Source organism: Stegodyphus dumicola, chromosome 8 (genome assembly GCF_044657685.1).
Source record: "Stegodyphus dumicola isolate Sdum_Otavi_A_Nest chromosome 8, ASM4465768v1".
Taxonomy (NCBI): Eukaryota; Metazoa; Arthropoda; class Arachnida; order Araneae; family Eresidae; genus Stegodyphus; species Stegodyphus dumicola.
The window spans coordinates 130,496,695-130,522,073 of record NC_140775.1 but is presented as its reverse complement, the minus strand read 5'-3'; the positions used below and the strand labels follow the sequence as shown (position 1 = coordinate 130,522,073).

Here is a 25,379-nt window from a genome sequence, read left to right as displayed (position 1 = left end):
AAATTTCATTGCTGTAGATTGGATTATTACCAATATATAATTCTACTAGTAACCAGAGCCAGTATTAGAGGTTTTTGCTGCTCACTACAATATCTGTGGCTCTTACTTCTGCCACGCGCCGCCAGTGGCTGAGTGGTTAAGAATATTGATTATTGGAAGTTCGACCTGGTTTCGGTTCGATCCCAGGCGAACCAGCTGGCTGCATGGTTTGTTTTCCTGTTGTGCAACATGAATACGACCCAGTTTCCTTCAGCAATTAGGCTCACCCGCGGCCGAGCGGTTAAATCGCTGAACACTGGTAGTTCCGACCTGGGTTCGAATCAAGGCGAACGGGCTGGCTACATGGGCGTTTTCATAATCTTCCCCGTGTGTAACGTGTATGGGGAGCTTTGCTATAAACTAAACTAAGCCTTCAGAAACTTCCTCCACGAAAGCATCTGCTATCTGCCACCTCGTGGCTTTGCTATATTCAAAGAGCCTAACCCAATTCTAGCACTCAGTTCCTCTCTAAATTCTAGCGGGCGAGCGCTAAAGTCGCCTATTACTGGTAGTTCAACCTCGGCACATTATCTGAGTTCAGCTTTGAAAGAAAACAACATAAAGTGTTATAATGAACGATTAGTTTAAAGATTTCACTTGATACTGAAATGCATAAAATCAAATTGCGTTTCTACATATCAGATTTATAAAGTACAGCTGATAATTGTAGGAATATCAGGTTCATAAAGAACAGTTGATAAATACATGAGAAGTGGGAAGGAATTCATAAATTACAGAATTTAATGGTTGTAACGAAAATTTTAAGCACGAACGTTCTTCATAAAGTTATGAAAAAAAAAGCAGTCAGTACCTTTAGTGCGGATAGTAATCACTACCAAAAATCTATGCTTTTCTGCCAATTTTTTGGTAGTTTTTCAAAACCTTCGGCTCGGAAACTTGGTGGCCCGAGTCCAAACACAGGTCAACCTCATTTCGGACGTCTTGTGCAGAAGTGAAGATAGGACCAGCAAGATGTAGCTGAAAGTCCAAACGTGCGATGTCGGGGTTATATGGTGGATGTGGTGAAAGATCCCTTTCGAGTCCGTACAGAGGCTAGCCGGTGAATGCAGACACGTATGGTATTATCTTGATGGAACGTTACCTTTCTGCGCCGGAACTCAATTCGACTCTTTTCCTTGATAGCAGCGTCAACATGCACTAGCATCTCGTTGTATCCTTTACTGTCAAGGGTTTTACCTTTTTCCATATACTATTTGTGATTAATACCACGGCAATCCCACCAAATACAAAAGAATGATCTTTTTGTTAGTCAAATTACGCTTTACGATGCTGCCGACGGACTCACGGGCGCAGATCAACTAAATTTTTGGCCTATGTTGTTGAAATAAATTTATTTTTCAACACAAGTGACTATCCAGATCACCAGATCCAAAGCATGATCTTTTCGTTAGTCAAATTACGCTTTGCGACGCTGCCGACAGGCTCACCGGGCGCAGACCAGCTCCCTTTTCGACCTATATTGTTTGTGTAAACTTGTCTAACTTTGAAAGAAAAAAAAAAAAAAAAAAAACTATGTATATAACACGCAAAGATATTACAGAACATAAATTTACTCAATTTTATTGGATTACCAAAGGAGGAAAAAATACTCAGATAACTCTCTTAGAATTCTTAAACGCTAAATTAAGAATAAATTTTATAAAATGTTTACTAATAAATACAAGTATTTTAAATAATAAATTTTTCCATCTCTACATATACCACGTTTATCGGAGTGTCGCATTTGACTTTACAATTAAGCTCCGAAATTTCCTTGCTGTAGATTGGATGATTACCAATATACTTACAATCCTACTAGTAACCAGGGCCACTATTAGGGATTTTTGCTACTCAGTACATTATCTGTGGCTCCTACCACACGCCACCAGTGGCCGAGTGGTTAAAACTACTGAATACTGGAAGTTCGAACTGGTTTGGGTTCGATGCCAGACGAATCAGCTGGTTGCATTGTTTGTTTTCACCGTGTGTAACATGAATACAAGCCAGTTCCCTTCAGCAATTAGGCCCTCCCGCGGTAGAGGAATTAAATCGCTGAACACTGGTAGTTTCGACCTGGATTCGAATAAAGGCTAACGGGCCGGCTGCATGGACGTTTTCATAATTTTCTGTATGTGTAACGTGTATGGGTTGTCAATTTCTCTAAGAAAGTTCAACATGAAGGCATCCTACTGTGCTTTGCCATAATAACCTAATCTAAGCCTTCAGAAAATGACTCCACGAAGGCCTGCCATCTTAAGAAGGTAACCCTCGCGGCTTTGCTACATTCAAAGAGCCTAACGCAGTTCTAGCAAGCGAGCCGCCGAACACTGGTAGTTCATCCGGAGTTCAAGCCTCGATAACGAGTTGGATGCATGACCGATTTTGGTGTTTTCCAAATTCACCTGCTTTGGCGTAATCAAACTCTATAATTCTAAACAAACTGACGTTCGGTTCGGCTCCAACGGCTCTAGCACCACGTTCCAAATTATAACTACAGTTCAACAAATAAATGTCTGGCGTATACATTCGAATAACCTAAGTAAAAAAAAAAAAAAGGGGGGGGCTTTTTAATTTCTTCCACAACCAAGCATGCATGCATGCACATAAAGCGAATAAAGAAAAACTTATGGAGTGCAATAGGGTTCTAATCCATAACATATTTAGTTAGTGATCGCCATCATTGGGAGCTATAAATATACTATATTGACGGGAAGGAGAAAATTTTACTTCCTGAGTGAGCTAATTCAGAACTAGTCATTATTTCATCTGTCATCTTAAATTTAGGATGTCAAATTACGTGACTAACAAAAACCTAGTATTTATATGAAGCTTGATAAAAATCAAAGTTTTGAAGACGGTATATGTGATCATGTTCGGTTGATTACCATTATGATCAGCAAATAACAACAGCAATTTACTGATGTCTTTCTTATCTTTATATTCAGATGTAGTTTTCAGGGCAACTAGAGAAAATTTATTAATTACTTTTATTATTTTTGATACTTTATACGTACGAAGATACATACTTGTAGGAAGAGAGATATAAATATCATATTCGAACAAATAAAAACAAATCGTGACTTGAAGACCCTAGAGATACGGCTTCTGATTGCTTTTCAAATTTTTACCATATTAGTAACGATATAATCGAATAATCTTTCAAAGATTATTGTTTACCGATTTTAGGTAACAACTAGAAAACATTTTTTCGAACTTATCCTCAAACAAGTTTGCTATTGGTAATGAATACTGCTGTATCATGAATCAGGTACGGCGCTATGCATTTTGCTGACTTTGTACGCAATAAATTCTGTTGTCAAGTGCCCTTCCCACAAAATTCTAAAATTTTATTGCTTGATGCTTCGCTGAATTTTACAATTTTGCTGTACGTAAATTCTGCCGTACCGGCAGTGATCATGATTTCAAATTCCCCCTCCCCGAGATTTACTGTGTTATCTGAAAAACAGCTCACAAGTTGCTAAAAATAGCTATAAAACTGGTTCCACAGCTTTTAGCAACGGCCTCCCGTTGTGCGTTTGGAAACTCAGCTTTTGAAAGAAAAGGAAGGGGAATAATTTCTCTCTGACTACAGTATAGATGAGGTCCGTGACTTTGTTTGAGCTACTGCAGAATGTTCTGAAGTACACTTTTTTCTGTTTCGGCAACATTCATCTTGAGAATTCAACACTTGTTCATTAGCCCTTAGTAATTGACAGAAATGCTTTTAGAAAGTAGTGGGTTCATTGATACCAACAAAATGGTTGGTATCAATAAACTGGGGATACGTTAGTTTCAGTTGTTGGGTTCAAATGAACCTTTCAAATACTAAAAAAGTCCTTTTGCATAATCGAATCCTTTTGCATAAAGAATTTCATCTGAGAATAATTTTTCGACTTAAAAATGAGTTTTGCAGTACTTTTTAAATACTACTTGTATTTTTATTTTCGAAAATTTTCATAAATATTGTAATTAATTATTTCCAATTTTAATAACTCGCAGAAAAAACACAATTTTCAAGAAATTTTTTTATTATGGTTATTCAAACTTATACTAATATACAGCATCTTTTATATTCCTTATACATTTGACACTGCATGCTTCAACCTGCATGTAAGTTTCTCTTCCTTAGTAACTCCTGACCCAGAGACGTCTCAATGAAAGCCAAATCATGCACAAAATTTTCACCTGAAAAGAAAAAAAAAAAGAAAATGATAAAATATTTTTAACACCATATTCTCGACCCCCCCCCAAAAAAAAGAAATTGCAAGAAATACAAATTTCTAACAGAAAAATGCATTTTCAAGCAGCTGAAATTGTTTCACAAATTAATAATGCAGATAGCAAATGTAACATATGGCACTATTGCCACTCAGTGCAATCTCTGCATATCCTAAATTCTGCTGGCTGATGTCTTCGTAAGTTCTGAACATTTTTTTGCCTCTAAATTTTGCTGCTCAGTGCCCTCTGCTAAATTATAAAATTTTGACTACCACTGGTTGCACAGGCCCTGATCAAAGCAAAGAGGCAAGATGCTACCTGCTATTGATAAACTGCCTTATAAATACCACAAATGTAAATAAATATCAGTTTTATTTCCAAAACAGAATTATCTCACAGCTAAAGCATTGCCTTTGCAGAAAATCTTCTAAATGGAAATAGAATTGCATCCACATTACATGTGCAGAATCCCAATAATTCATTATAAACAGTTCCAAACCATAGTTAGGCTTAGAACTCACAACAGTATTCTTCTTGGAAGTCTTCCTAAGGAAATGGTAGTATATTCAGGGAACATGTGGGCAAAATCATGACAGTATATCACAAGCCTAATTCTTGACCACACATACTAGAAAGATCACAGAAATTCCTCACAGGAAGCTAGATTCATATAACAAAATTTCATGCAACATATGGCATATGGGAAAAAGCAAGGACATTATAATCACTAGCATAGTTTATACCCAAATGAGTTGCAGATGGTGCACTATGTGCTCACAGCTGATTATCACTAATGCAGATATATATTTACTAATATTTAGAAGATGATGAAGTATAGCAAAATATACAAAACATTAGTCCTTAAATCCAACACATTTTCTGATTTTCATACCATCTAGAATAATAGATTTGACGTTAGGTACAATATCAGAATTTTGGGTACATGAAATGTGAAATGGTTTTTTATTTTTAGTCACTGTTTCTAGTAATTTGTTCGAAAGTAACAAATAAGCTGGTTTCAGTCTGTCAATGAAATGTTAACTTGTCTGTCCTTAATTAAGACTCGGAAATATTTATCATATTTTTTCACCACAAAAAAATGGTCCCTCAATAAGCAAATTCAAGTGCCTTTTTCACACGATCAGTTCTCACAAACACATGAGAACATGATCTTAAGTCTTTATGCATAAATATTTTATGTTTGTTAGCAGTTGATAAACTGGTGCTGATCCATAAAAGACAGTAAATTTGTTACAAATGGTTCAGGTTTAGTTTTAGTGGTAGGTAGTCGAAAAACTCACATGGTAACCTTATTTGCATAAAATATACCATTTGAGCTACAGAGTGATTAGTATCAGGACATATTGCAACTCTGAATCCTAGAAGGATTTCTGTCCATCTGATGTTGCTGTGAGCCTTTATTGCATTTTTTTAAGTTCTGAGAAACTGCTCAATTTTCCCACTGCAATGTGGGTGGTATGGAGTGGAACGTAAAACTTTAGCACCACATACTTTTGCAAGGCTCTTGAAAGGCTGCGACTCAAACTGTCTTCCTTGATCTGAGATTATGGAACTAGGCACAACAAATCTGCTAATCCAATGATTGTAAAATGCTTTGACAACCATTTCTCTTGTGATATCTGGTAAAGAAACTACTTCTCCCTAACAGGAAAAATGGTCAATAAATGTCAGATAATACGTCCTACCAGCAGATGGTGGTAATGGCCCAATCAGGTCAACTTGCACAATACTTAATCTAGCATGAGGTGCTTGGAACTCGGCTATTTTAGATTTTGTATGCCTGTTGACTTTGCTCCTTTGACAATTAACAGGACTTTAAGTCCTACCAGTCGCTTGGGCGAGCCCGTCGCAGCGGGACATTACCCAGCGAACCTGGGGGAAAACCCCCGGGCTACTAGTACCATGCCGCGCTAGGACGTGCCAGACTCCGAGGCCGGCCAATAAGTGACCTTTCCCAGAGCCTTCAGAACCACTAAGTTCATAAATTTTATACCCCCGTGGCCGAGACTGCCTAGATACAGATCCTAGCCAGTAGCTTCGCAGAGTTCTCTACGTCAACCCCCGGGGGGGGGGAATGTCAGGCTGGGTACTGGCATTTCTATTTCCATCAGCTTTTTTGCAGCATCAAAAACCTTCATTCTCATGTTAGCAGACACTTTCCTTACTCTTTCTGGCTGGTGACAAATAGTTTTATTTCTTCTTGGCTCATTGCCGGAATCTGAACTTCCGCCGATCGGCTTATAGCAGCTATCATCATTTAAATTTTCTTGCCTGTCGGGTCACCAGATTTTATGACTTTCATCATCCCCAGGTTGCTGTTCAATGCTATCCGCTTGCTTTGAAGAGTTTGGAAACTTTCATCTCTGGATGCTCATTTTTGCTCCTGCAGGAAATCGTTATGAGCAAGCATTTTAAGGTGTTTGAAGAAATCAAGGTCACATTCTTCAGCAGCAGTGAGAGGAACCACTACTTTCGAATATATATTCCAAGTTTGTGATCTCAGAAACAATAAACTGGAAAAAATTGCTCATTAATAATGCAGAAATCAGTAAAAAATTCAATAAAACCATATGGCATGCTAGGCCTTCCTACAGTGCTCCTAACTGAAGTTGGCGCACCAAACTACTATAGCAGTATCAGGCGAAACACAAAGCGAGGGGAACTAGCAACTTAACGCTCACTGTCTCGGAGTCCTCTCCGCAAACGATATCTATACCCTCTTAAGCAATGTCCTTGCCTTATAAAGCACATGTTGTAGCATACAGGAAAGTCCCTCATGTCCAATAGAATTCCTGTAAATCCAACGTATCTTTTTGCTTTATAAAGCACATGTTGTAGCATACAGGAAATACCCAATGTCCAATAGAATTCCTGTAAATAAAACGTGTCTTTTTACTCAGTACAATTGTAATTTCACTTTCGATGCCAAGTTATTAATTTCCAATACTTTCAAAAATTTCTAAAGCCTATCAGAATACACAATGTAAATAATTGTATTGGAGATCTTTCTTTGTGGAGCTTTTCCTTGGAGAACTGGAGTTATACTGAAATTACTGATGAATAAAAACAAAATATTTCATTGCAGACAATGTTTACATTGAAAAGTATAACACTTGGTGCAGAAAATGCTCACAACAAGTTAGCAGCTATAAATGAAAGCACACAGGAATATTTGGAAGCATAACTGGATGAGGAAACATTCGGAAAGAGATATCTTCTGCAATGGGAATGAGCACAGGATATGTAATCTTCAAAAGTTGATTACTGAAATAAGGCAGAGTTCATCAGATACATTTTTTTACAGAAACAGTGACTTTGTGGAGGTCATTACAGAAATGTGGTTATACTTAAATTACTGATGAATAAAACCAAAATACTTCATTGTAGGCACTGTTTACTCTGAGAAAAACATGGTGCAGAAAATGTTCAAGTTAGCAGCTACGGGAAAAGCACACAGGAATATTTAGAAGCAGAAGTGGATGACAAAACATTTGGAAATGAGATCAATTTAATTTTCTGCAATAGCAGTGCAGCACTGGAGATGCTCTCTTCAAACATTGATTACTGAATTATGGTACAGTTATCAGACACATTTTTCTACAGAAGCAGTGACTTTGTGGAGGTCTTTCTTGGAGAAATGGAGTTATACTGGAATTACAGAAGAATGAAACCAAAATACTTCACTGCAGGCATTGTTTTACATTGTGAAGTATAACACGTGGTGAAGAAAATGTTCACATGTTAGCAGCTATGGAGAAAGCACACAGGAATATTTAGAAGCAGAAGTGGATGTGGAAACATTCGGAAAAGAGATCAATTTAATTTTCAGCAATCGCGTGCAGCACTGGAGATGCTCTCTTCAAACATTGATTACTGAATTATGGTACAGTTATCAGACACATTTTTCTGCAGAAGCAGTGACTTTGTGGAGGTCTTCCTTGGAGAAATGGAGTTATACTGGAATTACAGAAGAATGAAACCAAAATACTTCACTGCAGGCATTGTTTTACATTGTGAAGTATAACACGTAGTGCAGAAAATGTTCAAATGTTAGCAGCTATGGAGAAAGCACACAGGAATATTTAGAAGCAGAAGTGGACGTGGAAACATTCGGAAACGAGATCAGTTTAATTTTCAGCAATCGCACTGCAGCACAGGAGATGCTATCTTCAAAAATTGATTACTGAATTAGGGCAGAGTTCATCAGACATATATTTATTTCTTGTATTCAAATTAAGTATATGTAGATGTACATCACTTAATGGCTATCACTGTTTACAAGCAGGTGTATACAGTATGGTGGAGAAAATGTTCACAAAAAGTTAGCAGCTGCACAGAAAATATACAGGAATGTTTAGAGAACAAGCATATCAGGCCACATGAGTACTAGAACAAATTCAGAAAAGAAAAGATTTTCATTTTCTGCAACGGTAGGGCAAAAGAAACGATGTTATCTTTAATAATTAGTGGCAGTGCAGCACAGGAGATTATCTTCAAAAAATGACTGCTGAATTATGGCAGAGTTTATCAGACTTGTTTTGCTTTCTACAGAGGCAGTGACTTTATGGAGGTTTTCTTTACAGACATGTGATTATTCAGAAGTTACTGATGATTGAAACCGAAAAACATCATTACAGGTATTGTTTACATAGCGAAGTATAATATGTGGCGCAGAAAATGTTCACAAGTTAGCAGCTATGGATCAAAGCACACAAGAATACTTAGAAACAGAAGTGGATTCGGAAACGAGATGACTTTAATTTGCTGCAATAGCAGTGCAGCACAGAAGATGTAATCTTCAAAAATTGATTACTGAATTGTCAGAATTCATCAGGCTTATTTTTCTACAGAAGCAGTGACTTTGTGGAGGTTTTCCTTGGAGAAATGGACTTATATTGGAGTTACACATGATTCAAACCAAAATACTTCTTTACCGCAAGTATTTAAGTTCAGAGGTGTAACATGTTGTGCAGAAAATATTCTCAACAAGTTATCAGCTATGGATCAAAGCACACAAGAATACTTAGAAACAGAAGTGCATGAGGAAACATTCAGAAAAGAGATGACTTTAATTTTTTCCAATGTTAGTGCAGCACAGGTGATGCTATTTTAAAAAATTATTTATTGAATTATGACAGAGGTCATCAAACTTATTTTCTTTTTCACAGAAACTGTGACTTTATGGAAGTCTTCTTTGCATAAATGTAGTTTTACCAAAGTTACTGATGATTAAAACCAAAATATATGATTGCACGCATTATTTACACTGCAAAATATAACATGTGGTGCAGAAAATGTTCACAACAAGTTAGCAGCTATAAATGAAAGCACACAGGAATATTTAGAATGAGAAGTGGATGATGAAACATTCAGAAAAGAGATGCAATGGCAGTGCAGCACAGGAGATTCTAGCTTCAAGTATTGATTACAGAATTATGGCAGAATTGATCAGACGTATCTATTACTGAAAGCAGAGACTTTTTGAACATATTTTTTTTAGAGAAATGGGGTAATATTCTAATTAGGTATGGATTTAATCATAATGCTTTGTTGCAGGCATAGTTTTTATTCAGACGTAGAAAATGTTACGGTGTGCTGGCTTGGCTTGTTACTGATTACAAATCAAAAATAATTTTTGGTTTCCTGATTCTTTTCTCTCCTGCATTCTTTCTAGGAGATGAAATAATTTTATCTGCTTCTGAAATTTCAATTTCTCTTTTTTCTTGTGTTTGTTTTACAGAAGCAGTGGCCTGTTTTTGTTTCTCATTCTGTGCTCTAGCATCAACAATATACTTCGGTTCTCTAAGAGACATTTTTCTTGGTGCTCTTGGATCAACAAGCTCAGGAAGAATACAATTCACGTAAAATTTTTCGAGTTTTAGAACTAAACTGATCCAGAAAGTTTTGTCTTCGGGTATTCTTAATGTGATTGCATCTTCTCTGCACCATATATATAAATCACACCAATTCCTCTCTGTTATGGCTAACTGCCCTTGAATTTGAAAATAATATTTGTGGCTTTTCGGTAAATAAAGATTATTATCAGCATCCATCCGAAGACCAACAGAATTAGGCTTGCTGAAAAAGTCTGACAAGTCTGCTGAGAATCTGGCTGTATAAGGACATTTTATTTCAAGTAATCCATCTTCGTCTATCAATCCATCTGGCGAAGTGCAAAGAAAGGGATATTTAGGATCAATAAAAAGGCCACAACGTCTGATGTTTTTTCCCATGTGCTTTTCCTTGTATTGATTTAAGGCTACTGCTTCGTTAGCCAAGCCATACTTTAATGCTTTAGTTGAAACGTTATCATTATATATGATACGTTTCACTAAAGCAGCACTGAGTGTTGTTGGACGCCTATCAGCAACATCTTTGAAAAAGGATGATATTCTTCTTGATCTTTCATGACGCCATCTTTCAGACGATGACTGTCCACGTGTTACGGCCTCAAGAGAATCTTTTTTTGGAACTTCAATTGATATAAAAAAATTTTTAGCTGCCAATTCATATGCTTCATCTGATAGGTCTGGTTTCTCAGGAAAATCACCATAAGAAATATCCCCACCTTGCTGAATATGTCCTGCTTTCCTCATATTTCTCTTTTTCTTCTCAGTGTCAAAAAGTCTACGTCTCTCAAGATGTTTTACATGGCGCTTATTTCTGGAAGCTAAGAATTTCAAAGTTGGAGTCCTGGGGCTACTTCCTGTTACAGCTTTTTGTGCATTTTTTTGCCACTGCTGTGCTGGATTTTGATAGGCCATGACAGCAATACTCGCACGCCTGTTCATGCCACCAGCTTTGGAAAAATCAACTCTTTTTCCACCAGATGTTTTACACAGTTGACTCATGAAGCTTTCAGCAGGATTATTTGTGGCATTCCAAATAAGAGTACTGCTACACGATATCAGTACTCTTCCCACTTCTGCTTCAATAGCTTGCAACATACCCGAGGAAAAAATTTCATTGTATGTGCTGCCCAACTCTGCACCTTTCTTTGCACAAAAAGCACTACAAGCATCATGCTTGCGAAATATATGATGTGGCCCATTTCTCAAGTCAGATACTAATGCATCAATAGCTTCTTGTGTGTGCTGATAATGGCTAGGTAAAGCATGAGCTTTTATAGCTACTCTAGCACCTCTGACTAACAGTGGCATTTTAATTTTCAGCAATTTATGGGCAGCAATTCCTTTAGCCCCGGGGAAGCGCGCAGTATTTTGCTGAAGTTTCTCAAGAGCTCTGCGATATCTTCGAACAGCATGGTTAGCACATTCTACTTTGATCACCCGTCCTCCATATGAAACGCTTTCTTTCACTTTGGCCATTGCGTTAGCATCTCCATCTCCATCTCCAACAAGTCAAGTACAACGTATTTTGTGAACACACTGGAGATAATTCAGACCTTCCACAATGGCACTGCTTTCCATACCTGTAGAAGGCCCATTCCAATTTCGCCAAGAAAGGTGCACTTTATTTGGCATCTTGCCATCTTCAATAGCACTGCATATAAGGCACACTTTGTTGCGAATTCCAACAAACAAAATTTTCTGGGTGACCATGCCTATAATAACAGATATGCCACTTGAAGCATTGTAACCATGCCCATAGCTTCTTTTACACCAACCTCCATCAACAATGACAGTTATACAGTGATAACCATCATTATCTTTATCATTGCGAAGTTCTGCCTGCCTTTTCTCCTCTTCTATAGCAGCACACATAGTTTCCTGTGCACATCCCTGTATTATTTTGCCAGTAGTTCGCTCACAAGAAGCAAAGGTCGAGTTGCTCATATACGGAATTTCCATGATGCTAAACTTTTCCTCCTCTTGTGAAAATCCACTGCCAGTAGATAACGCACCTAATACTGCAAGCTGATTTAGGCTGCTTTTCTCCATATCAGAACAAATTGTTGCCATTTCCCCACATAAAATTTTATCACATACATAGTTATATGTAGTGACAAGACCACGTCGAATCACTTTGTTAAAAATAAATGATCCTCCAAATTTACAATTTAGGGAATGTTGCTCTAATGTCCTAGCCTGCACTATTACAAAAGACATATTGCAAATTGTTCTGCCAGATGGTAATGGATTTGCCTTTCGTCGATCTTCCCTTTCGATAATTAAAGGTGAATCAGGACACAGAAATTCATCATTAAGGTTCTCCTGAAGAGGCTCAGACTCCAAGCTAAAATATATATATATATACAATATATATACATATATATAAATATTACAAATTAGGTTTAAATTTGGCTTATTTGATGACAGCAAAGCACTTGATCTTCCTAAGATGAGGAATGCTTTCATGGAGGACTTTCTAAGGGAAATGGCTCATATACACGGGGAAAACCATGAAAACGCCCATGCAGGCAGCCCATTCGCAATTAGGTTTAGGAAATTTAGGCAACAGATAGCAAATAAATTAACAATAATAATACACTGGATTACCAGTATATTACTACAAGAAGATGAGTCATCTTCACAACTGCTGCTTCCATGCTCGCAGTGTCATTTGCTCGTGCAATATTAGTCACTACTTTGTGTGCCGGAGGTTTCACATGAAGGGCCTCTACACCTGAGTATAAAATGTTCGTGTTCCAGTAAACACTGAATTCAGAGGGGTAAGAATAACTCTTTCATGGTGGATAACTCAGTTACCAAATGGCTTTCTAAGGCTCTATTCAAGCCGTTGTATAAATGTCATAATTCCCAACTAACAACGCTTTGTAGTCAGACCTTGCTATGTCACAAAAACTAGTTTGGGCATTAAGCTTGAAGTTTTCAACTTTGTGCCGACTTGATATAAGAGTCGGCCAATCAGAGCATATACATAAAACCTATTGAGAGAGAAAGCTGTAGACACATACATGCATGCACAAATTTAGCTTCTCTAATTGGCTATGGCTTAGACCCTCTCTCGCAGGTGTGAATGGAACTCCCACATTTTGTGCCTTATGATTATGCGTCTATGACATTTATACCATCATGTGAACGGAGCCTTAGGATGGCATACTAAGAAGATGCACTGTCTTGTGGGGATAAGCAATTTATACTCCTAAGCCTAAAAAAAAAACTTGGAAAAAAAAGATCACGACTTAAATTTGTTGTCTAATTGCTCTAATTTGAGGCACATTATGAGAGGAAAGCAAAGGTAGTAATCAGAATTATTTAAAAAATTTTATCCTTATATTTTTCTTAAAAATTCTGTAAAATAATAAAATTTGTGGTTTTCCTCAAATAAATATATATGGAAAAAATAACAGCCACATAATCACGGATTTCATTTTGTTATATTTTATTAACAAAATTTAAATTATTAAAAATCTCTTTCATGAAGGGAACATAAAACATCATGAAAACAATGAAAAAGAAGCAATATTTAAAAAAGATAGTAGGCTTATTGATGAGGCTCCCATCAAAAGAATCAAACCCCAAAATATTTTCATTTGCTTCAGTGTCCCGACTGAAAATTTCACTGATTTCAATGAATATATTTTAAAAAAAATCTTTTATTTTCAAGTTCTTTCATGCAAAACGTCCAAATTTGGTACAAATCAAATTCATCCCCCTCTTTTTGATAGCTACAATATTATATTTAACAGTTTTAATAGCTATCAGTATGTAAACAACATAATGTAACACCATAAAAGAAAAACATAAATGATGACATTTTAATTTTGGCATAGAGAAATACATATTTACTCCAAAAGAGAGCTTGTATTTCTACCTTCTACGTCAGAGTCAATAACTGAAATGTCCAGATCAGAACTGAGAAGAAAAGAACCATAATTAGTTTAATTAAGGTACAATAACACACCGACCAAGTATTAATTTGAGAGTCAAGCAACAAAAATCAGCATCATATTTTGAAATATTCACTATTTGAAAATATAACGCTGATTTTGGTTGCTTGACTTCTAAATTAATACATAATTCGTTAACCATAATTAAGTAACTGTAATATCATGCACAGCTAATATCTATTTTAAAAATAAACCAACTTACCTCAGGAAAGCCTGGTTTGTCTTAGGAACATTAGCTGTAACTTCTGGCGTAGAAAAGTCAAATTTTTCACTTCCGGACCTAAGAATGAAAGAAATAAACTGCTCTAAAATAATAATAATAATAATAATAAAAAAAAAAAAACATGAATAAATAAATAACACATAACAAATTTAAGCATTAAGCTATGTATGACTACCACCCATCTCAGACAGTGCGACAGATATTGCTGTATACTGTTTCGCCATACCCTGTGTAGCTATTATATCATGCTGTATAACCACAGTTTAGAAAAATTACAAAATGTGTTATTTATATCTATCTAAAATGGTACATTACTACATGATTTGTAAGAATAAATTAGAGGGCTCTGCGAATGAATTCCTTCCAATTAAAAAATGTAGGAATAAAGAAAATGCAGGAATTGCAAATGCAGAAATGAAAAAGGGGATTATATTTTTTGTACAGTAATTTCAATATTAATTTTAGGGGCATAAAATATTAGGCCCCTAAAAGCAGAATATAGTTTTTAAATCTTCAGATAATCTTCCTATGAGAAGAATTCCTTTGAGAAGTACACATCTGAACCACAATTAAAAAACATGTACAAGAACAGAGCTGAGGACTTCTGTTTGCAGAAAGTCTGTCACATAACATATGAAAAGTTTCTTATTGGTAGATTTTTGATCAGACGGATATTTTAATGTTATACAGAGAAAGCATTCACTCCCTTTATACTGGAGATAATTCAATTTGGACAATGGCAAAAAGGCTAAGCAAGCCTGAGCGTATTGGTCCCATTCTTGGCACTAGTTTGGTTTACGCTCAAAATACACAGCAGATATTTTCTAATTACCTGCATCCCAATATCAATTCAATTCAGCTTTTGGTGGAATTTACCATTTGTGACATATTTTTCAAAAACTACACTTCACAACATGCATACATGACAAATACACAGAACCATAAATAAACAAGCAATAATATATATTTATATATAAATTTTACTAAATGATCATAAAATGTTCCAACGCTAAAAGAAAGTTTTAACATCCAAGTAAATGACATAATAAAAAAAAGCAAGTTGAACAGCGAGCACATGAATAAATGTGCATACGCCTGTAAAAATATACCATAGGTAACTGACAAAGCATTTCGTAGCAAACATATGACTATAAAATTTCCAATAATACATGTAATGATGGTGAATTCAATTTAGATCGCAAGAACATGCTCATACTTTTGAAAAGATTCAATTATTTCAGCAATTCCTTGTGAATTGGAATTTACCCTTTCAATATTTCCCAACAATTTAGTGTGAATGGAGGAATAAATTCTTATAACAGAATTGAACAATTATTAGCATCCCCTCATACACACACATACAAAAAAAAAAAAAAAAAAAAAAAAAAAAAAAAAAAACTTACTTTGTAAAAAAATCATCCGGGCAATGATTCTCCTTTGACACAGATGCAGTTGTATCAATAATTTCTGACCTTCAATAAAAAAAATACGCATATTTTACTTCGGAATTAACTTACTACGAAATCATAAACACGGGGTAGTCGATATAAAGAATAAATTATTTCTCACCTTTCGAAAACATCCGCTTGTTCGGAATCTTCCACATCTCGGGAATTTAATTTCATATTTTTTTCTTGAGCTCGACGTTTACGCTGAATTCTGGATCTTTTATTAAAACCAGGATGTTTTTTCGGTCGTCCTTGATATTTTCGCATATTTTTTGCAAACTGACCACAGTACAAATAAATGTAAACAAAACGAGTGCGGAATAGCAATGCAATAGGGTTGCCGTAAACGTCATTCTGCTGACAGCTGACAATGTTTAGTGAAAACTGTGTATAAAGGAATATATGAAACGCTTCTAAATATTATTTAGAAAAAATATGATTTATAACTGATATCAAAATCAATTACTTCGTGAATTTTTGCAGAAATAAGATTACAATGTTAAATTTTAACTCGTAGCGCCATCTATTGATGGCTTTCCAAACTACACATTAAAATTACGTATTTCAAACTAATTTTTTTAAAATATAATATTTAAGTAAATTTCATTTCAAACCTGATTCTAACATTGTGATTCGAAAACTGACCTATTGCTTTATATTTCTGCCAAATTGCACGCAACATAGTTTCTTAATTAGCGATTCTGCGTGTAAAAAAATTTTTAGTATTGTAATGCTGCTGTAGTAGACCACCTTAACAGTATTATATTTCGTTCATATTATAACTATGTCTATGTCTATGTCTATGTCATAACACAATTAAGAGGCAATCGGCCTAGTGCGGCCTTTACCAATATATTATAAGTAGGGTGTCTTTAATGATGAGTTGAATCCAGTAAGATGGAACGTACTTTTTGCACCTAGTGCAGAGCCTCTAGAAGAGAAGTAAACGTGGCCCCACGATGTGAGGATCTGCAACTTGAGAATTTCTGCCACTCGGCTATACTTGTCTTGCTTATTATAACTCTGAATGCACAAAATTTATATCATTTAAAGAATTATCTAATCGTTGCCACATGTTCTATTCAAATACTATAATAAAGCTAGAACGATGTATTAAAGAAATTAAGCAAATAAAACAAAAAAGAAACAGTTTTTCACAGACGATTGAGTATTTCTCATTCAATTAATTCAGTTTTCATTTCGCGACAAGGCAAAAATACATAAAAACTCAAAATATCTGTATTAAAAATTACGAAGTAAATCTTAAACGCTTATTTCCTCGAAAAAATTCCAGAAAGGATTAAGCATGATTTAAATAATAAATGAAGACGTTATCTTTGTTGTTGCGAAGCTAAGTTTCTCTAGATTGGCAACAAATCCTCTATCCTGCTGTTTCAAATGTAAACAAGAGCAATGGCCGCCATCAAAAACATAATTAGGCTTAGCGGCACTTAAACAATTTTAAAATTGTTGATAATTCTAAAAATATTGCATACAGATTTACTAAAGGCATAAAACCCTTAACCGGAAATTAAAAACAACATAATTCAATCATTTTTAAAGCAAAAAATGTACAATTTACAAACATATAAGAGTAAAGAAACTGAGATCACTGAGCCGGGTAACAAAGTGGATATATTTATAAATATATTTATATACGTTTGGCGCGGCCGATAGAAACCAAAATACGAGGTGCACATCTACATGTTATAGTAGTCTTATATACAAAATTTCAACGTTCTGAGGCTACTCGTTTTTGAGTTATGCGAGATAACTCTTAGAGATTCTTTGCTTGTAGTGCCGGTTTGGCCGCTCCTTCCTTTCTTACCTTCGTGATTGACACCCGATATCGTTACCTGATTGAACCGTGACCTTCGTAAATTTCGATAGTATAGAATAAATTTTGCAGTTTATTATAAAGCAGAGCAAAGTTCCAAACATTGCAACGCTACTGCGAACTTTTCTCACAATTGCTTAAGTGCTGTATTTAAGACCTGCAAATGCATATTCTGCATTTGAAATGTCTTTCTCTACTGTCTACGTAACAGCAACAAGAGCAGTGAAGCAGATCTCTACAGTGTTATCGATGATTTAGAAAAACAAACAAAATAATAACATAATTTACATTACGAGACTTTTTTTTTTTTTTTTTTTGAGCAGACAAGATGAAAAATATGAAACGCCTTCGGCAGGAATCGAACCACTGACCTCTCAATTACGCGCTGAACGTTCAGACCACCACACCACGAAGGCATGCCAAGAAAGCGGGAGAAATACCTTATAGATTCACTATAAGCGTTGTTACACTTTTCGAATTGTTGCCACCAAATATTATCGCCCTGTATTATATTTAAAAAAATTAAATAATGAAGAATTTGACTAAATGTATGTATATTTCTCGCATTGTGATAAAACAACGGTACCTAGAGCCATCAAATTTTGAATAACGTTTTTCTCCTTCGAATATGGCTATCTGGAAGCCCAAATTTGAAATTTGGAATTATTTTTATTATAGATTTCATATTTTTTAAAACTTTAACGAATCTTTGATTAACAAACTCAAGGATTTCAAAGCAAGCAACGGCAACGTTGTACATAAAAACATTTTTATCTCCAGCGCGCGAAACTGTGTATCGGAAATTCTAAAGACATGCTCATTTAAAAATTATTTTGCGATATTGCTCTTGAACTGAATTTTATGTTTTAAGTGCGAAGAAGATGATATTTAATAAATAAAGGTTATACACAAAATGTTAAAAAAAGCCCCTATGAACAAACGTAATTTAAAATCTGAAACCTTTCAGTTTTTTTTTTTTAATTTTTTATTTAGCAAAATATAAAATAATGATAATTTTCGGAAAACTTCATAGAAAATATCGATGAAACAATTTTTTACATGTCGCCCGCTGCTTAGGTTCATAACAAAGTTATAAACTTGCATATTTTATTTGTTGCAAACGATCAAACGATCTTTTTTGCAATCAGAAGAGTGTTAGAAGATTTTTGTGACATGGTCTTGAAACTGAAGATACAAAATTTTCAAGCTCTGAATTATAGTTTAGGGTAAAGTTTTCTGATAACCGAAAAATGACTACAGTAAACCCTTGCCGAACGCGGACTTGCGGAACGCGATTTTACATATACGCGTTATCTTAATTGTCTCCATTTTATTTGGAAAACGCGAGAATTTCAGTTATACGCGATGTGCTGCAGAGCGTCAGCCGCTTTCCGTTAGTTCCCTATAAATAACTAGTTTGAAAATTTATCCATTCAAGAAGTGAAATATTACTTAGAAAAACAACTCCTAAGCTTTAAAATTCTCCTAGTTTTCGATAATCCTCCATGACACGATATGGAAGCCCTCACAACATTGCACCCAAATCTTAAGGCCTTATTCCTTCCGTTGAACACCACTTCTTAATCCAACCAATGGAGAAAAGAACCATAAAACCTTAAAGCCTATTTTGTCAAGCATGCTTACATCTCTGCAAATAAAGCACTAGAAGACACGGCTTAGTAATGGCATTTTGGAAGCAATTCAACATAAGGAACTGCATAAAAATAATTGAGCTCGCATGAAAACAAATGAATTAATTCATCAACAGTGAACGCTTGCTAGCATCGGCGCTGGCCAGAATTTGTGAACAGTTTTTAAGGAACTCAAATGAAGCGAAAGAAATTGAACAAATTACAAACGCATAAAAAATGGGAAATAATTTTTCAGGTATGCAAGAAGAAAATATCACACAATTAGAGAATCGCGTTCGTTGATATGGCAAATGAAGTACTGAACGATCTTATTACATCAGACTACGGTGAAAGATACGATAGTGAAAAAGTTAAAGGGCCTTTAACATACAAAAAGCTAAAAGAATGTCAGAAAAGATAAAAGAACTGTTTAGTTTTGTAATGGAGATTCACCCAAATGAAGAAAGAACAGCACACTTTATGAGAGGTTCTAAAAACCGTTTGATGCGAAAAACTAAAAACCGTTTGATGAGTCAGACATTGTCCCATGCAAAATCACCAGCTATTTTAAAATAATAATAATAATAATAATTGTATCATGTGCCTACTTATTAAGCAGCAATAGAAATCCTTTCAATTAATATTTGTTTCATTTCCTAACATTTGTTCATTTCTTTTAATTGCAATAAAATATAGGCTTGCTTAAATTATACATGTTTTCTTAATCTGAAAACCCGTGTTTTCCATAGAAAGTTAACTTTGTGGAACGCGCTTTGCTGTACGCGCAAGTGTGTTAATGACGTAACTCCCGCATTCAGCAGGGGTTTACTGTATGTAAAATTTCTCTTCAAAGAAAAATCTTGTTCTGTAATTTCAGTTTATTACATTTGAAATTTTTTCGCAAATTAAAAGTTTCTAGTCATTTATGTGAGATACTGTAGGCAATCAAAAATCAAAGAACATATGGAATATGTTTTAATAGTGAAAGATTTTCAGAATTTGAATATTATTTTGACAATGTGTTAACAACGGTGCAGAAATTCAATTTCTAGACTTCCTGACTGTTATCAAAATCATTACTGTTGCAGATTTATCAAATATTATGCAAGTAAACGTCTGTCTCATGAAGAAATCTTTTGTTATCAACAATATCGCTCACGTGACTACGAACCATGGTCACAGTCAGATGACAAAATTTTAAGTTTGTTTAGCATATCAGTTATTAATGACGCAAAAGATAAAGAAAACAGGAAATAAGCATTGAATACAGTTTCAGTTCAACAATTTTAATTTAATTTTTCTCCATATTACAATAATATCTGATTTTGAATTTGGTACACTATTAAATTAAAACAAAATAAATAATTTAAACAAAATTATATCACTGTTATTTGGATATCACAAATATGATGCTAAATCGAAAGTTCATATTCTAAAATATCTCGCCGTTCTTTATATTAATGTTAAAATTCTACAGTGACTCACATTTATTTTAGAACACTGGCATTTTTTCAAAAACCGACAAACGGATCTTAACAGTTTTTCTTCCCCCATATATGTTGCTTTATGTTTAGAAACCTAACTGTTGCAATAGAAAAAATGTGCTCAAAATATTTCTTAAAATAAAGTAATTTATTAAAAATGGTTCAAAAACAAACACAAGGACACTCCAAAATTTTGAGGGAATGTTTGAAAAAAGGAAAATATATCAAGTTTTTTACCAAAATATTTTAGTAATTTCAAAGAACATTTGCTTAAAGAACATGGCAACATGTTATAAAACCAGTAAAAATTTAATTATACATTCGAACCCCACTATATAACGAACTCCCGGATATAACGTACGACCTTTTTGTCTCATTAATTATCCTATACACTTAATATTACTTTATACTGTTATAATAAACCTCCAGACTATGAAAATCGGATGTAATGAATATAAATATCTTTGAATGAAACATTTTGCATTTTTACCAGAGTTTCTGCAGTTCTTAACGGAAAAATTACTAACTGCTTAAATCATCCACATTTAGGATAACAACTGTATTGTTTAAAAATGTAAGAACCAATTTCAATGTGGCACATCTTTATATACCCAAGTCTGCAAGGAATAGAGTCTTACAGTAAGTTCTAAAGAGATTAAAACCAAGCCTGATTTATTAAAGTGGGAGGCCGAGGGAAAACCTTTATGGAGATCCTCTCCCTCTGTTTTTTAAAACGTTTTAGATGTCACTGATGCATATTATATTTCATACAAACACTTCCTTCGAAGTGTTTTGTTAAATAATCTTATAAATACAACAATTTTCATTCAAAGTTACTTAAACAAAAATATGTATTTAATTTTTTTCCTGCGTCTTAAATTCATGTTTTCAGTTTAGTATGTATTGTACAAAATATAAACTTGCACATTATAAACCACGATTTATTTTTTTTTAAATAGATGTGTTAAGTAGTTTCGACATTTTTTGACCGTATCACTTTTCAAATACAAGGATGTTGTCATCAAATGCTATCGCCATGCATTATGTTTAAAGAAATACAATAATATAGAGAATATAAAAAATGTATGCAACCACGAATAAAAGTATGTTGTTTCTAAATGTTATTGTCATGTATTACTTTTAAAGAAATAATATACCGACTGTTAAAAATTGTATGACAACACTTAGCACTCTATCGGGAATTCTGAAGATATGTTGTTTTCGAACATTTTGTGATTTTGCTGTTGAGTGTTATGTGGCGTAAGAACGAAGAACGTGATGTTTAATAAAAAGTTTAAAAAAATAGTGAGCCATCCTACTAAGAAATGTGAATATTGATAAGATGTAATGAGGAAAGATTGAAAATATAATGTCAACATATAATACTGTATTTGGAATTCTAAACAAAAGCTGCTTTTAAAAATTTTTTGATTTGATTGTCGAAGTTTTTGTGGCGTAAATGGGAAGAAAGTGATGCTTAATAATAAAGCTAAAAAAGGGAAAACAATGTTATAGTTCATCTTGTTAAGAAAACTGAACATTGGCATGATAAATTGAGAAAAGACTGCGGGGGAAAAAATTAAATAAAAAGCAGAAAATGCATAGTAATACTTAACGCTATATCGAGAAACCTAAAAGTATGCTGCTTTAAAAAATTTTACGATTTTCTGTTGAATTTTATGCTGCGTAAGTGCGAAGAAAGCGATATTTATTAATAAAGTTAGAAAGAGAAAAAAAATTTGAAGGAGTGAGTTCAAGAGCAGGCTGGTAAACTGCGACCTCAGCAATAGCATAAAAAAACCTTAGCGAATTCTATGATGATACCTTAAAATCTAAATTTTTGAGATATTTTTTCCTTTCCTCTGCTTAAAATTCTTACTGAAAAATTCTTCTTCTTTATTAGAGACGTTATTTAAGTTACTTGTAAGGTTTATATTTATTTTAACTAACATTTATCTTAATCTATCTTTCCTGTCAAGCCTTTACCTTCACCTAGAATTGCCAATGCCAGAGTATGTAAATTGTAGTAGAACGCGCAGTCTATTCAAATTTTAGCAGAAGTAAGTTGAGTTTAAATAGAAGGGAAACGAGATTGTATGTGTGCTTCTTGAATCGCGAGCGTGAAGGTTGCTAGGTAGAAATTTAAGAACCGCGCGTTTCGGCCTGTGTGCCTAGTTCAGAAGTTCGTGGAATCTTTCAACTTCTTAATCAGTAAGTTTGCTGAATCTCAGCTGTATTTTAGAACGCGGTTAAGTTAGTTACGATTATAGAGCCTCGTAGGTAGTGACCTCGTTATTTATTCATCCTGTCATTTATTTTTAGTTGTATTTTTCTATTTTGTTACACCGCCGGGTCGGCGTAGTTTGTGAGCGTCAAGTGAACGCATCTGTGATTTCTAAAGTGGAATAAAAAGGGATTTAAACCCTTCTTACGAGTTTGTGTAATTTCCAGTTCATAGCAGTCACTACTACTGTTGCGGGCAAGTTGGGGGCCACGCAACATTATATACTGATTATATAATTGTGTAGAGACGTGGATTTCATTACAGATGATATAACCAAATTAATGCGATTAATAAATTGTACACCTATTTAATAATCGAGTATAAGAATAAAATGTAAAATGAAAAAATTCAGTTTCCTGCATGTGCAGAAGAAATTATTTCCTCTGAGAGGTCATTCTATAGTTATTTATGTCCTGACCATTCAAGAATCAAACCCAGTTTTCTTAAACCATAGAATTTTTAAGAAAATTTATTTATATTTTTCAAAATTCACTATTTATATTTATATACATCTTTTACTATTTATATTTTATTTTTATTTATGTATTTTTTTAATTCATTTATCTGTATTTTTTAAGCCCTTTGAAGATATGAAGTTCCTACTGAACGTGGAGGCCTTGAGTATGCTCCCCTATTTATTCTTGCGAAAATCATGGCTTTGCTTAAAATTTATTATTTTCGTGAATAGAAAAGATAAGGATATATGAGTGATAAAAATCAGAAAAGTTTTAGAAATTGAATAATATTGCGAAATTTCTAAAATTATATTAATTTATTCTTAAAAATGTTATTTTAAATGGTTTGAACTGAATTGAACCCTAAAATCCCTTAAATAGTTTTCCTTAATTTTTATTGGCTCCACCTAAAGTTCCTTAAGTTACCTTCCTTAAGTTTTGTTGGTTAAGACCGTTGAATATGGGAAGCTCGATTCGGATTTGAAAACCAGGTGAAAGGACTGTTTATTTAATTAGTTTTTATAGTTTTCTCCGTTGTATAACGTCAAGGCATTTGAGTTTTCCTTAAAAAGTCCTTAATGAAAACATTACTCCCCTTAGGCAGATAGCTCTCATGTGCTTTGCAATATCCAAATAACCAAATAATCAGTTGAAGTTTTGATATCTATGCATAAAATATGGACTTTGAATATGAGCTTATATTTCCTCTTCTCAAATATTTGGTATGTGTATTAAAAACTATTATAGTATTATTAATCGTTAAAAACCTTCGACCATTCCAGTTACTCATAAAATAATGAATTCTAATCTACATCAATGAAGAGCGTTATTTTTTCATTATTTATTGTTTGAATAAGACTCTGCAGAGCAGTTGTTCGGCATTCAAGGTCAGTGCTGATAACAAAATCAGACGATTTTCGCAGAAGCTACGCGTTGAAACGTAGAATTTTACGTTGTAAAGAACTGAACATTTGTGCACTTAGATCAATCACATCTTGCAAAATATAGATTATTAAACGGATGCGCAATAATATTCCTGTAAAAGATTCTTAAGTCTTAAAAAACAGTTATATATTCTATAAAAAACAGTTATTGTGTCTAGGAAAAGAAAGTACCCCTTTTAATTTAAGGTACCGCAAACCCAGTTCATGTTCAGTTTCTTTTAATATAGGTTTTTGAAATAAAACGTCGTATTGCTATAAAACTATCAAAGCTAAATTTTAAAACGTTATAAAACCTCAAGAAAGGGACAAAATTGTTGAAGCAGAAACTTATATCAAATGCAGCAGATTAGTTCAAATAGCTTTTGTTCAAAAAGGAAGTTTATTACTAAAATTTGAGACCAGATGCACCAAATACTCTTTCAATTTGCCTTACATTGTCTTTATATTACATTAATTATCTACATTTTAAGTATGGAATCCTCGCTTTTATATATGGACTGTTAAAGATCTTCAAGTTATAATGTATTTCTCCCACCTTCCTAGCGTACCTTCGTGGTGTAGTGGTTCTGCACGCTGGGCCGGTATCCAGAGGTCCGTGGTTCGATTCCCGGCGAAGGCGATAGGCGATTGCTAATTTTCATCACTCCTGCTTTAAAAAATCCTAATGTCTCTACAAAGTTCTGCAGTTTTTAGACACTAAAGTATCATTTGCAAAATCTGTATTAAATTTAACAACAAAAGAGAGAAAATATGATTTCATGCAGGCATCAGACTCAAAGATTGAAATTTCTTCTAAAATATGCTAAGGGGGATAGGTAAGTGGTCATGTTGCTAATCTTATAAAAACGATTTTTTTAATTAAATTAAAAAGGAAACAGTTTGTAGAATAATTAGGTTTATTTCAGAGCAAGAAACGTGAGCAATCAGGAATTGGATTTCGGATTTTCTAATTGCTAGCCAGACTTGCTAGGAATTACGCCA

General features: G+C 34.3%; 1 protein-coding gene across 2 annotated transcripts; it reads right to left on the bottom strand.

Moving 5' to 3' along the window:
* Window positions 1-4,049: 4,049 nt before the first annotated feature.
* LOC118195577 (uncharacterized) lies at window positions 4,050-16,513 on the bottom strand. 2 transcript variants are annotated; one of them, XM_085822427.1, is made up of 5 exons: window positions 15,885-16,513; window positions 15,719-15,787; window positions 14,295-14,372; window positions 13,992-14,057; window positions 4,050-4,224 (listed from the first exon to the last, which is right to left on the bottom strand). In XM_085822427.1, the coding sequence occupies exons 1-5, from the start codon at window positions 16,028-16,030 to the stop codon at window positions 4,221-4,223; spliced, it is 363 nt and encodes a 120-aa protein (XP_085678553.1). In that variant the 5' UTR covers window positions 16,031-16,513; the 3' UTR covers window positions 4,050-4,220. The 2 variants fall into 2 exon arrangements, with proteins under 2 accessions (XP_085678553.1, XP_085678554.1); XM_085822428.1 differs by lacking the exon at window positions 13,992-14,057.
* Window positions 16,514-25,379: the final 8,866 nt, after the last annotated feature.

Bases quoted from the DNA above. Each gene is read 5' to 3' on its own strand.
- LOC118195577 (XM_085822427.1), bottom strand. From the start codon at position 16,030: ATGCGAAAATATCAAGGACGACCGAAAAAACATCCTGGTTTTAATAAA. The intron at 14,373-15,718 runs GTAAGTTTTTTT...TTTCATTCTTAG, and splicing joins CCGGATGATTTTTTTACAAA to GTCCGGAAGTGAAAAATTTG. The intron at 14,058-14,294 runs GTAAGTTGGTTT...TTTTCTTCTCAG, and splicing joins ACAAACCAGGCTTTCCTGAG to TTCTGATCTGGACATTTCAG.